At 37.1% G+C, this 13,196-nt stretch overlaps 1 protein-coding gene across 1 annotated transcript in view; it reads left to right on the forward strand.

Annotated features, from left to right (window-relative positions):
- sts (steroid sulfatase (microsomal), isozyme S) overlaps positions 1 to 10,926 on the forward strand; it is a 14,131-nt gene extending 3,205 nt beyond the window's left edge. Inside the window, exons 5-10 of the mRNA XM_016500251.1 lie at positions 3,365 to 3,779; positions 5,801 to 5,937; positions 7,396 to 7,533; positions 7,705 to 7,864; positions 8,081 to 8,202; positions 10,452 to 10,926. Of these exons, the coding sequence (XP_016355737.1) occupies positions 3,365 to 3,779; positions 5,801 to 5,937; positions 7,396 to 7,533; positions 7,705 to 7,864; positions 8,081 to 8,202; positions 10,452 to 10,840 (1,361 nt within the window). The 3' untranslated portion in view covers positions 10,841 to 10,926. The remainder of the gene's footprint in view (positions 1 to 3,364; positions 3,780 to 5,800; positions 5,938 to 7,395; positions 7,534 to 7,704; positions 7,865 to 8,080; positions 8,203 to 10,451) is intronic.
- The last annotated feature ends 2,270 nt before the right edge of the window (positions 10,927 to 13,196 follow it).

Here is a 13,196-nt window from a genome sequence, read left to right on the forward strand (position 1 = left end):
AAACACATTTCATTACACCAAATACACAAAATAATGTTCTTTTTAGCAGCATCATATGACCCCTTTAAGCCCTCCTGGGGTTGCAAGCTCATGCTATTATAATTTGGTATCACTGATTCTTGAGACATAGGACAAAAGATGTCCATCAATTTAACATGACATTGAATTTGAAAACAGCAACATTTCTACTGTAAAAAAATAATCCAAGATTATTAATAGAATGCTCTTAATACACACATACCATTTTATTGTATTAACCTTTTTGTTTGTTTTATCAAAATTATTACTAAAAACCTCTATTCTCAGACCATAATTTATTTCCTATAGATATATAGGAAAAAGTATAAAAGTATATCTAAGTATATAGATATATAAAAGTAAAGTCAGGACAAATATAAATATAAGTATGTGTATTTAAAAGATGTGTTTCTATTTAATCAATAAATATTTATGAAACATACCGTTCAAAAGTTTGGGGTCTGTAAGATTATTTAATATAGTGTTTTGTCTCTTATCTCTAAAGCTGCATTTACTTGATCAAAACTACAGTAAAAACAATATTATTGTGAAATATTATTGCAATCTTAAATTACTGTTCTCTATATTTTAAAATGTAATTTTTCCCTGTGATGCAAAGCTGAATTTTCAGCAGTCATTACTCCAGCCTTCAGTGTCACATGATCCATCAGAAATTCTAATATGCTGATTTACTGCTTAAGTAACATTTCTTAGTGTCATCAATGTTGAACACATGTTGTGCTGCTTCATATTTTTGTGAAAAGTGTGATTCTGTGATGAATAGAAAGTTCAAAAGAACAGTTTATTTTAAATGTAACTACGTAACTGTCACTTTTGATCAGTTTAATGCAATCTTGCTGAATAAAAGTATTACTTTTAATTAATTAGCTCATTTATATGCTAGATTTGTCAAAATTTATAATAAATATTAGATATGACACTCATATCTGACTGTATATGTTGACACGCATTTAAAAATGGCAAGGGAAAGCACAATTTGTGAGAAAAGGGTAAAAGCAGGTTTCACCAAAACCTTTGTACATGTAAGTGATTAATCCAAAATAATTCCATGATTGATTTATTGATTTGTTTGTTTATTCACTTCTGTAGTTTGTGTTGTGTCTCAGAAATTAGTGATATTGCATGATATACCACTGGATGAAAAGCTAGCAGCTCTACAGATGAGCAAATAAAAAAATGACTGGCTCACCTCAGGGACAAATGTGGATTCGGCTTAAGGGACACCTTAAAAAAAAAAGTACAACATGCATGCAACTGGGGTAGAGTGACAGAGTATGCAGCTTGCTAACTCACTTTCCAGGAAACAGGAAATGCTTTTCATCTTTTGTAGGAAATCACTGTTTGGTTCAAAAGAAGGCTGAAAGAGTTATGTTCAGAATCACAGTTAGATACGAGAATGGGTTTAGTGGTTTTTAGACAATTTGCGTCCTTCATAAAATGACATATCCGTATCTCTCGCACACATAATTCACCAGTTGATTAGAGTTACATATAATGAATGGGAACGTGCACTCCTCCACTCAGCTGCCAAACTGTGCAGCTGTGACGAGTGGGTGCTCTCCTGCTGATTTATGCATGCCACCGCTGTGGTGTTGTCAGATCTGACCAAAATGCAGTGTTTTCAGAAAAAGTGTGCAGAGTTTCAAAACCAGAAACAAGAAGAATAATTCAAGATAATGTGTCCCTTGAAATTATGGGGGCCGTAAGCCCTTCGCTGCTCTGCCTTCGACCTCAGCCCCTCAGTGAATTAGTTAATGTTCAACAACTTTCCTCTGTGAATTGGGGCCTAGGTTACAGTTATTAGAAATAAGGAGTCTTGCATGCAAGCTGCAGAATCAACTGACAGTTGAGGTGAGGGTGGGTAATGCTGTCTTGCTTTCCAAACTCAGGTTTTGCAAAAACCCCAGGAGAATAACAGACCATGTCGAAACCATTAGGCTCAACAGACGAAGGCACATCCTGAAGGAATCGGCTTGTCCCTTCCACATTCTGTGAGGGAGTGCAGAGAAGCAGATTGTCTAAATAAGCAGACACTCTGAAACTGACATTTCTCAAAGGCTCCTGTAACACCCGAGGGATGAGAGAGAGCCTAAAAGCTATTATTTGATATTTCTGAGTCCTGTGTGCATGCAAACCTGGGAAATTTGTTGTTTGCAGGTAAATGTCTATGTGAAAACATTTGAACCAATTGGTGAGACAAATAAAGCGAGACAATACTTTACAGATGTGGCGGGATATATGGAAGTCCAGGCATCAATCTGTTGCACTTTGAGAGCAAAATTAATAGGTACATTCTATTTTCAGTTACCAATTTGACAGAAACAAAAGTTGCATTGACTTGTACATGTTACATGGACTTTAAAGTGGACTGTTTTGTGGACTGTTGTGATAATGTCTCAGTCTATATTATATTCACACTGCTATTTCTAGAAAGCCAAACAATTTGAGTACTAATAGTATTATTAATGTTAGCTTAGACAGAAATATATTACTTTGTAATAAAACTGTACTGTAAAATGAAAAAAATAAAGTATGGTAACACTTCACAATAAGGTTCCATTTGTTAACATACTTAACATAGTTAAAATTAAAATCAAAAGTTGCATCTGTTAATATTATTTAATGGACCAGAGCTAACATCAACTAACAATGAAAAGTTGTATTTTTATAAACTAATGTTAACAAAGATTAATAAATACAATAACGAATATCTTGCTCATTGTTAATGTTAGTTAATACATTTACTCATGTTAACAAATGGAACCTTATTGTAAGGTGTTACCAAAAGTACTTTATAGAAATAAAATAACTATACATATGTATTAATTTATTCACTTGCAAGAGTTAAACCCTCAGAAAACTGCAGGGATAACTTTAAAGTTTCTGTGGCAACAGGTTTACAAATGTTTCTCATTACAAATCCAGTGAAATGCTGTAAACTTCTGTTCACAAAAATGTTAGAAATTATATGAGTTGGAAAATAAAGTGAACCTGGTGCATGTTGCCTTCCCAAATGCATGTTAAACTCGTAGCACATGCAGAGATGAAGTTCATAATGAAACGCTGAAAACACCGGATCATGAACTGCATCAGTGTAAATTAACATGCCAAACTTCGTTCTGAAATGCGAGTAACAGACTTTATTTATATTGCAGCTTTTTGAGATTTGATAAGCACGCTGAGGTTCAGACTGTACTGAAAATTTTCCATGGTGAGATACTGAACAAAAGTTAGGAGGAGAAACATTCAGTTCCAGTTTCATTTTTTGCTTAATGTAATGTTTTGCCAATTATCAGTTGCTGATTTTTATAAACAAATTTTTTAGGGAAATGGCATTTGGGTCTCAACTGTGAAGACAGTGCCGACCACTGCCACCATCCTAACTCTCTTGGCTTTGACTACTTCTACGGCACCATTATGACGCATCTTCGGGACTGCCAGCCTGGACATGGCTCTGTCCTATATTTTGTACATGCCTACATCCCATACAAGGCTCTTAGTATTGGTCTAGTTTCCCTGGCATTACTCCATATTAGAGGGATGATAACTGTGACCAGGAGGGTAGTGTTTGGTTTTCTGGTCCTGGTAGGGGTTGTGGTGAGTCTCTTTGGTGTGTTGGTGTACACATTCCCCAATCTAAATTGCTTTGTCATGCGAGGGGCGGAGATTGTGGAGCAACCATATACATCAGAGAACCTCACACAAAGGATGACCAGTGAAGCCATCGAGTTTCTGGAAAGGTATGTGTCCGCTTTTTATAGTAGCGTTAAGGTGCAAAGTTTTTTTCAGGGACTTGCTTTGAGCTTAACAAATGCAGTGATTGAATTAATATCAGGGGAAATTTTCAATCCATTTGAAAGGTCTGTATTGAAAATGAAGGTCTTGCTTATGCCTCTGCATTATTAATTTGATTAACCCTCAAAAGGTAGAGTTCACCCAAAAATGAAATTGTTATGATGTTGTCCTTTTCTTTCCAAACCTGTACTATATTTCTTCCATGTAAAAGGAGAAATTTTGAAAATTTGACAGGTCGCTCGACTAAATGCTGGAATCCACTACAAAACTAAAATGGGAACAGATTTTAAAACACTACGAATCATACACTTGACAGTGGTTATAGAGAAAAACGTCTCTAGGGTTACGTATGTAACCATGGTTCCCCGAGGGAACAAGACGCTGCGTCGAGATCGCTTTGGGAATGCCCCTGCGTGACCGCGTTCTGAAGCACGTGTGAAATCAGTCCAATGGAGCAGCGAGACGTCACGAGCGGGGTGACGTGAGCGCCAGGAAGTATAAAAGCGCATCCGGCAGAGCACAAGTTAGCTTAGATGAAGTAGCGCCTGGAGGGATGCAGGGAGTATGGCAAAGAGACGCAGCGTCTCGTTCCCTCGGGGAACCATGGTTACATACGTAATCTAGAGACGTTCCCCTTCAGGAACTCGAGCTGCGTCGAGATCACTTTGGGAACGAGAATACCCACTGCGCCATACTACCAAGTCCCTGCCTGTGTGTGTATCTTGCGAGCACATCACGAAGAGAGAACTTTGGAACCTGGGGTAGATGCCAGGTCTAGATTGTAAAAGCGGACAAAAGTGTGCGGAGAGGACTAGCACAAATGTCCTGCAAGGCCACACCCAAGTTGAAAGCCTTGGAGGCCGCCATACTCCTGGTCGAGTGCGCTCTGACCCTCATAGGTGACGAGGCCAGAGGAGCATCATACAGTAACCGACTGAGGATCACACAAAAGCAAAATTTTACGTTTCAAACGCAAACGCATGCAGAAACGTGCACCTTTTTGCTAGATGCATGACAAATGAAAACAATATTTGTTCTAAAATATCTGCTCAAAATACCAAACATGTTTGAAATCCTCTGACTGGATGGATCAGTGTCCCCCAAACTGCAAATCGCCACAAACATCTAGGCAAAGTTGTGTATTCCAGCCTTAAGGCTTTCAACTTTTCAAGCATCAAAAGGACACAAAAGCACCATAAAAGTATAATTTTTTAGAATAATGACCACCATTCATTGCTTGGCTTCAGAAGACTTAAAATGGATTTGAAATCATATGGACCACTTTTATGATACTATTATGGAGCTTTTGTGTCCTTTTTGAAGTTCGAACCAAATTCATTGTGTGGAAAAGAATGGCTAGTACAGTTATTTAAAAATGGTCATTTTATGTTCCAAGGAAGAAAGAAAGTCACATGGGATTGAATGACATAAGGGTGAATATATAATGACAGAATATCATTGACAGAACATTTTTCTGTGAACTATTGCTTTAAATGAAAAACAGTATCTGTCAGCCTCAACTCTTAGGCTGATGATACACGGGGCAACTTTTTGAACAATGTTGCTGGGCAACTTTGGCCAATGTTGCCGTCAAAGGGCAACCAGGAGAGACACAGGGCCCACGACCGATCTAAAGTATCCAGATATAAATTTGTTACCCATTCTCAATGGGAAAGTGTCCCCCATCACATTGTATCACAGAGAATCAGTTTATTGGAAAATTGTAGTTTTCAGCTACAGATCCAATAAAAGATTCATATAGTAATGATCAAGGCTGAATTCTGGGCTCTCTTTGCAGTGTTGTATGCATCGTGAGGCACTGACATTGCCTTAATGTAAATCAAAGCCTTGTGAAAACTCACATAAAAGCAAATTCCTTTCAGCCAGGCTCTAATCTAGTGCTTTGTGTTTGTCCAATGGTAATGTGAAGATTGAACAATAAAGTTTTTATTTTTTTTTTTAACAGGAATTCAGAGAGGCCATTCTTGCTCTTCTTCTCATTCCTTCAAGTCCACACTGGACTTTTTGCCTCTCGTCTCTTCAGGGGAAGGAGTCAGCATGGCCTCTATGGTGATGCTGTCATGGAGGTAGACTGGAGTGTAGGTACTGAAAGACTTTTCAAGTCAAGTCAAGTCAAGTCTGCTTTATTGTCAATTCTTCCACATGTACAGCACACTTTTGACTTGTCACGTGAATAATCTAAATATACTGATACTTTAAAGTGAGTACAATAAATGGTCTATTAACTGTACTACTTGTTTATGCTGTTTTTTGCCTTTAATTAAGGTATCCTTATTGTATTTGCTAAAAATTAATCTTCTGAGGCAGCTGATCTGAGAAAAAATTCATCACAAACCAATGAGCGTGTCCCTTAAAAGGGCACAATAAATGGTTTCTAAAAATATATTTGAAAAAAATCTAATACCAAATGAGTATAGTTACCATATAAATGCAAAAAGGACATTGTTAATAGCACAGAATGAATACTGTCATCACTGTTGCATGAGAGTGTTCGGGAGAATAAGCAGAAGGAATTAATAGATTTTTCTGTCTGTGGCAAACAGCAAACTGGTAACCAGATAATTGGATTGTGCATTTTACGTTTTGGAGGTAACAAGATATTTTAAAGAAATGAATGTTAAGGTGCAATTTATATTTGTCTTGCATTATTCAAGCATTAAAGCATAAGCTTTTAGATATAATGTGTTTTAGCATCATGACTAATATTCAGTCAAGTGCGTCAAAATGTTTGACTGCATAAAAGTTCATTTTTGACACAGGTGAATTGCAGAAACTAATTAGTGTAAAATCATAAACTAGATTTGCATTTCCTAAAGGAAACAAAGTAATAAAGTTTTAGGTTTAAGTTGTTTTTTCAAACTTTGGTTCTGCGCAGTGGCTTAGGGTTAAACCGATAGTTAACCCAAAAATGACAATTCTGTCCTCATCTTCTGTGGAACATAAAAGGAGATATTATGAGAAATTTAATCAGAATTGTTTAGTTACCAAAATGTGATCTTTGTCTTTTACAGAAGAAAGAAAGTCATAGAGGTTTGGAATGACAGAAGGGTAAATTATGACAGAATTTTCATTTTCGGGTGAATACTGTTTTAGCTTTAAATAATGTAATGTATGAAAAAAAAGCCAATTACAATTCAAGAATAGAATAAGCCACTACATCTGCAGACAGTCAGAACTTAAAGGCACCTCTTCTGTCATCACTTGAACCATAAGTGTAACCAGAGAACTTCTCTGAGAACTTCTTCTTTCCCTATATTTCGGATTGTTAGACCTTGTAAAATGCTTGTGGTGTTTTTCAGTTGTATGTTTTTTATATAATAGTGTGTGCTTTGTGTTAATGAATTGCAAAAGCTTCAACCTTAGTGTTATGGATTTAAACAAAGCCCAAATGAGAATTTTGATATAAATCAATACTGCATTGCACTGGAAGATGTAACTTTTCCAGTGGTTATAGCTAAATGTTGCACCAGGTTGGTTTTAGCATTTTAATATTGATCTAATTGTCAGTCTGACTTCTCACAGTGTTGTTGCTTTTCTTAGGTCAGATCATGCATACTTTGGAGCGCTTAAACTTGAAGGAAAACACACTGGTGTACATGACTTCAGATCAGGGGCCTCACCTGGAAGAGATTTCCATTCACGGAGAGATGCATGGGGGTTATAGTGGCATATACAAAGGTATTCTGTCCGAGCGTTTATCCTTAAGAATAGTCATGAGAGCCAGTTTACCAACCCTTGTAAACAAAGCATCACATTCCAGCATTATTTTCAGGTATTTTCAAATATGAGGTGAACAGTAACAATGTTTGATTTAACTCCTTTTGTTTCTCTGTGCCATCTCTTGAGCAGCTGGCAAGTCAACCAACTGGGAAGGTGGGATTCGGATACCGGGGATTCTTCATTGGCCAGGTGTCTTACCTGCCGGGAAGGTCATTGATGAGCCCACTAGCAACATGGATATTTTCCCCACGGTGCTGAATTTAGCTGGTGCTTCCATACCCAGAGACAGGTGAGAACATGTCGCCTAGCAACAAGATCTGCCAGTCAAGGATTTGGTTACTGAGACAACAGATGTAGATACAATGGATGCTACTAATCTGGAGGTAGATTGAAATATTTTGATATACAGAAGTCAATAGATTAGAATGTGTTTTCAGTCACTTAATAAGATGAGCATATAACTAGGCTAGTAATTGCAGTGCATTACCACTTGTTTTCATTACAGAGTCATTGATGGTCATGATCTCTTGCCTCTGCTGCAAGGGCAAGTGGAGCGTTCTGAACATGAATTTATGTTTCATTACTGCAATGCCCAACTGAATGCCATCAGATGGCACCCGCCTAACAGTGAGTCCTAACTTTAATACACTCTTGTGACGGGTTGTAACTAATAACTATTTGGTAACACTTTACAATAAACTTCCTTAGTTAACCTTAGTTAACTAGATTAGTTAACATGAAGTAACAATGAAAAATTATTCTACAGAATTAATTAATAATAGTTATGTTAATTTCAACTTGTACTAATACATTTTAAAATTAAAACTTGTCTGTTATTATTATTTAATGAACCTGAGCTAACATGAACTAACAATAACTAACATTGACAAAGATTCATAAATACTTAAATGTATTGCTCGTTAGTTAATGCTAGTTAATGCACTAAGGAAGGTTGTTGTAAAGTGTTACCAACTATCTTAATAATTACTAATTTGAGTAGTCTATTAGCTGAAAAGTCCACATTGCTCTGTGTTGCAATGTAAACAATGTAAATTGAAGTCTACTTAATGTACAGTGGAAATAATAAAGATTATTTATATGACAAACCCTATTTAACTAGCAGCATTCATCCAATTTTCACTGAGATTGTAAGATGGTGAGCCATTCTAAAGTGACTGAAACCCTCTGACAGCAGGTTGTCCAGATGAAGGCCAATAGCAGGCATAGCAAGAGAAATTGGTTGTTCTAAATCTGTGATTTCTAGAATATTGCATCTTTACAATGACACTAATCCATTCAAGTCCCCCAAAATTGCTGGTTGTCCACGTAAGACAAATACATGAGAGGACAGGATAATGGGCAATCTTTTCAACACTGCAGCTGGAATTGCTCACCAGTTCAGTGCTGAACAGGGCAAGGATCTGTCTCGGCATACAGTGTCTCGACATTAAGGAGAATTTGGACTGAAAGTGCACTCTGCTGTGACAAAACTTCTCATCAGCAGAAAGAATCAAAAGGCTAGGCTCACCTTTGCTGAGGAGCATGTTGTGTGGAGAGAGAAGAACTGGCCCAATGTTCACTTTGGTGATGAGAGCAACTTTAATTTATTTGGGTCTGATGGGAAACGTTATGCTCGTCATCAAACTGGACTGAACCCAAAGTGTGTAAAGAAGTCAATGAAAGGTGGAGGAGGAAGTGTCATGGTTTGGGGGATGTTTTCTGCAGCAAGAGTTAGGCCTCTTAGTGACATGGCAGAGTGAATGCAAATGTTTATCATAACCTCCTGCGGTAACATGCTGTACCTTCCCTGTGTTCATCGCCCAATCAGCCAGCAATTTTCATGCAGGACAATGCCCCCTGTCACACAGCAAAAGGGGTAAAGCAGTTCCTTGAAGCTGAAAACACTGAAATAATAAAATGGCCAGCCCAGAGTCCTGATCTAAATCCGATTGAAAATCTCTGGAAAATCCTTGACGACAAAGTTAAGGCTAAGAAACCCACTACAGTTACTGAACTATGGAAGAGAGTGGAACAAGAGTGGACCAAGATCACACCAGAACAATGTGATTAACTGGTGATATCCTGCAGCCGCAGATGTGCTGAAGTAATTCAAAGCAAGGGCCTCTACAATTCCTACTAATTGTTGACTGCTATAACCTTCAGAAATTTTAGTTGAAATATTTCTTCATACTACAATCATTGCTGTTCTCTAATTTTGATCACTGTCACTGTGTTTTCCACAAAGTAAAGGGTTTTTGTTGAAGTGCCTTGGTTATTTTGTAAAAAAAAAAACTTTCCTACTAGCATGGTATAGCCACAACTAAAATTCCTTCAAACTTTGAATGATGAAGATTACATTATTTCTGAAAAAATCAAGTGTTTATAAATTGTTCTCTAATTTTGATCTCCACTGTATACAGTATATTGTGTATAAAATGGTTTACAGTATACAACTAAAGGTTAAAGTTACTTCATGGATAAAGTGCAGATGATTAAAAATGTTTTTTAGAGCAGAATTGTTTAATAATAAATATTAAAGAAAAGCAAAAAATAAGTGTCCTACCCTATATGTATTTTCATATACATATTTTTTTTTTACTGCAAACTAGCATCTGACAAAGGTTCTACATTGTCAGCCATTTTCATTATAAATTTTTATTGATATCGGTTAGTTGATGATGATATACTTTTATGATAATACTTATGATAATAGCAAATATATCATGATCATGTGTAAAAATTATAAATGATATTTCCTGTAAAATATTTTACTGGGTAGATAAGATTTTTTTTTTCTGTAAATGACTGCGAAATGGATAGATAAAGGTGATGACTGATTCTTTACATTTTGAAAGCTAGCTTTCCTGTTTTTCCAGGTAACGCAATCTGGAAGGCCTTTTTCTTTACCCCTGACTTCTACCCAGAGAACAGCTCTGCCTGCTTCCACACTCATATCTGCTTCTGCATCAAGCCATACGTCACGTTCCATGACCCTCCGCTGCTTTATGACCTGTCAAAAGACCGGTCAGAAAGCACCCCCCTGAGTCCAGACACTGAGCCCCAGTTCTACTCAGTTCTGGAGGTCATACGGGCAGCAGTAAGCCGTCATGCACAGAGTCTGAAGCCTGTTCCAGTACAAGTTTCTCCTCTGCAAATAGTATGGAAGCCCTGGCTCCAGCCCTGCTGCTCGTCTCTCAGTCAGCTTTGCACATGTGAACGAGATCATCAGATAGAGAAGCTTCGAAATAAGCTTAAAAAAGAATAGTCAGGTACTCAAAATCCTATGGCTTTATCCTATGGGTTAGTTCACCCAAAAATGAAAATTAGCCCATGAATTACTCACCCTCAAGGCATGCTAGGTGTATATGACTTTCCTCTTTCAGACGAATTCAGTCGGAGTTATATTAAAAATGGTCTTTGATCTTCCCAGCTGTTTAATGGCAGTCAGCGGGTGTTGCAGTGCATCAGTCTAAAAGAAGTGAAATAAAGCGCATCCATCCATAATAAAAAGTGTCTCACATGGCTCGGGGGGTGAACAAAGGCCTTCTGTAGCAAATCGATGTGTTTTTGTAAGAAAAATAACCATATTTAAAACGTAATAATCAGCTTAATCTAGCTTGCGCTCACTGTTGTACACAGTAGGATGTCGGCGTTGTGCATGCGATGCTCAGAAGTGACAAACACGGAAGCGCAGGGGAGAGATCCAACGGTCTCGAATTAGAAGTACAAAACGAGGATTTGTAAAGAAGAATGTAGGAGGATTTCGATATAAGCCAAGAGGAAACTGGTTTTCCTTTGCTAAAGTAAGGAAACTTTGCTTCCTTTGCTCCTGTAAACAAACGTTGGTTTTCACGAGACTCACCGGCGCATGCACAACGCTGAACTCATACGTCATCAGCCTGGAGCTGCTTCCATGTACAACTGTTGGCACAAGCTAGATTGAAGTGATTATTACATTTTGAATATGGATATTTTTCTTACAAAAACTCATCAATTCGCTACAGGACGCCTTTGTTCAGCCCCCGGAGCCATGTGAGGCACTTTTTATTATAGATGGATGTGCTTTATTTGACTTCTTTTGGACTGATGAACTGCAACACCTGCTGACTGCCATTAAACAGCTTGGAAGATCAAAGACAATTTTTAATATAACTCCAACTGGATTTGTCTGAAAGAAGAAAGTCATATACACCTAGGATGGCTTGAGGGTGAGTAAATAATGGGCTAATTTTCATTTTTGGGCGAACTATCCCTTTAATGCACAAGAAGGGCATGTAATACTTAAAAGGATAATTCACGTAAAAATAAAATTCTGTCATTATTTATTTATGCTCTCGTCGTCCAAACCATGTATGACTTTCTTTCTTCTGTGGAACAATAAATAAGATATTTTGGTTCACAGAAGTATATGTATAAATTTGGTAACCAAACAGTTTTGGTGACCACTGAATTTTATGTTCTATATCTTTTATGTTCAACAGAAAAAAGAAAGTCATAAAGGTTCAGATCGAAATGAGGGTGAGTAAAGATGACAGTTTCCATTTTTGGGTGAACTGTCCCTTTAACATTAGCTTAAATGTTCACTTAATGTTGTTTAGAGAATTTTGTGGATGAAATGCAGTCATTTCAAAAGGAATCGATTGGGATTTTTGCGAGGGCGAAACTTTCCACACAGACTTCGCAGTGGGTTCACTCAAATTCGCCATGTTCACCACAGAAATTTGCTTGGTTTAAAAGTGACTTCTGTGTGAGCTGTGCTTCCTACATCGATGGACAATTTATGCCTGCAAAATTTGGTTTATTTGACTGAACTGTAATGGGTTAAGTGTACAATTTCACTGTAAACAATCTAAAGAACGATATTATTCTATACAGGTTTGGAAGAAAGAGAAGAAACGGAAAGAAAAAACAATACTGCACACATTTGCTAGCCAAATTTGTATCAAGATAGCACATCTAAGGTCATTTGTGGCAACAGTGTTTGTAAGTACAGCCAGGTTCTCTGTTCTGAGTTCTGTATTTTTCCTAGTCTGGAGATGTACCATCCTGATTGAACATCGTAAGGTGAAGGAGTTTGTGAAGCAGTAATTACTGCCTTTATTTTCGTAAGCTTTCATTTAGCCTGCAACCGGTAACGACTCAATATCCGTAATGCCTCTTACAGGCTTTGGTGCTCTAAGGGTTTTTCTTGTGGTATTTTTGGTATCCAATCTGTTTTGCTTATTTTTGTGACTAATCAGGCTGAATGGTTTACAATTTTTGCCAGCCATAAGTGGCTCTCCACGATCTCAACATCATGTTCATTACACTAATCTCATCACATTAAAAATGGTTTGTGTCAGGAAATAAAAAGATGTTTTGAATAATTTTTTTAAGAGCCAGATGTGATATTTATTGGTATTATGCTGTACTTTATGGCTTGATGTATTTATCACTGTTTCTGGAATATTTAACAATTTGCTAATCAGATATTGATAGTCAATTGTATGAGGTAAATTTCATATTTAAGAATGTCAACTCTGTGACCTTTTCATCCTTAACTAATGCTTACCATTTGATAGTTTCATACATAATTTCCTCAAGATTTCATGATTATCCACAGTCCTGAATAAATAGTGCAG

This window comes from Sinocyclocheilus anshuiensis, unplaced genomic scaffold (assembly GCF_001515605.1).
Source record: "Sinocyclocheilus anshuiensis isolate Anshui unplaced genomic scaffold, SAMN03320099.WGS_v1.1 scaffold94, whole genome shotgun sequence".
Lineage (NCBI taxonomy): Eukaryota > Metazoa > Chordata > Actinopteri > Cypriniformes > Cyprinidae > Sinocyclocheilus > Sinocyclocheilus anshuiensis.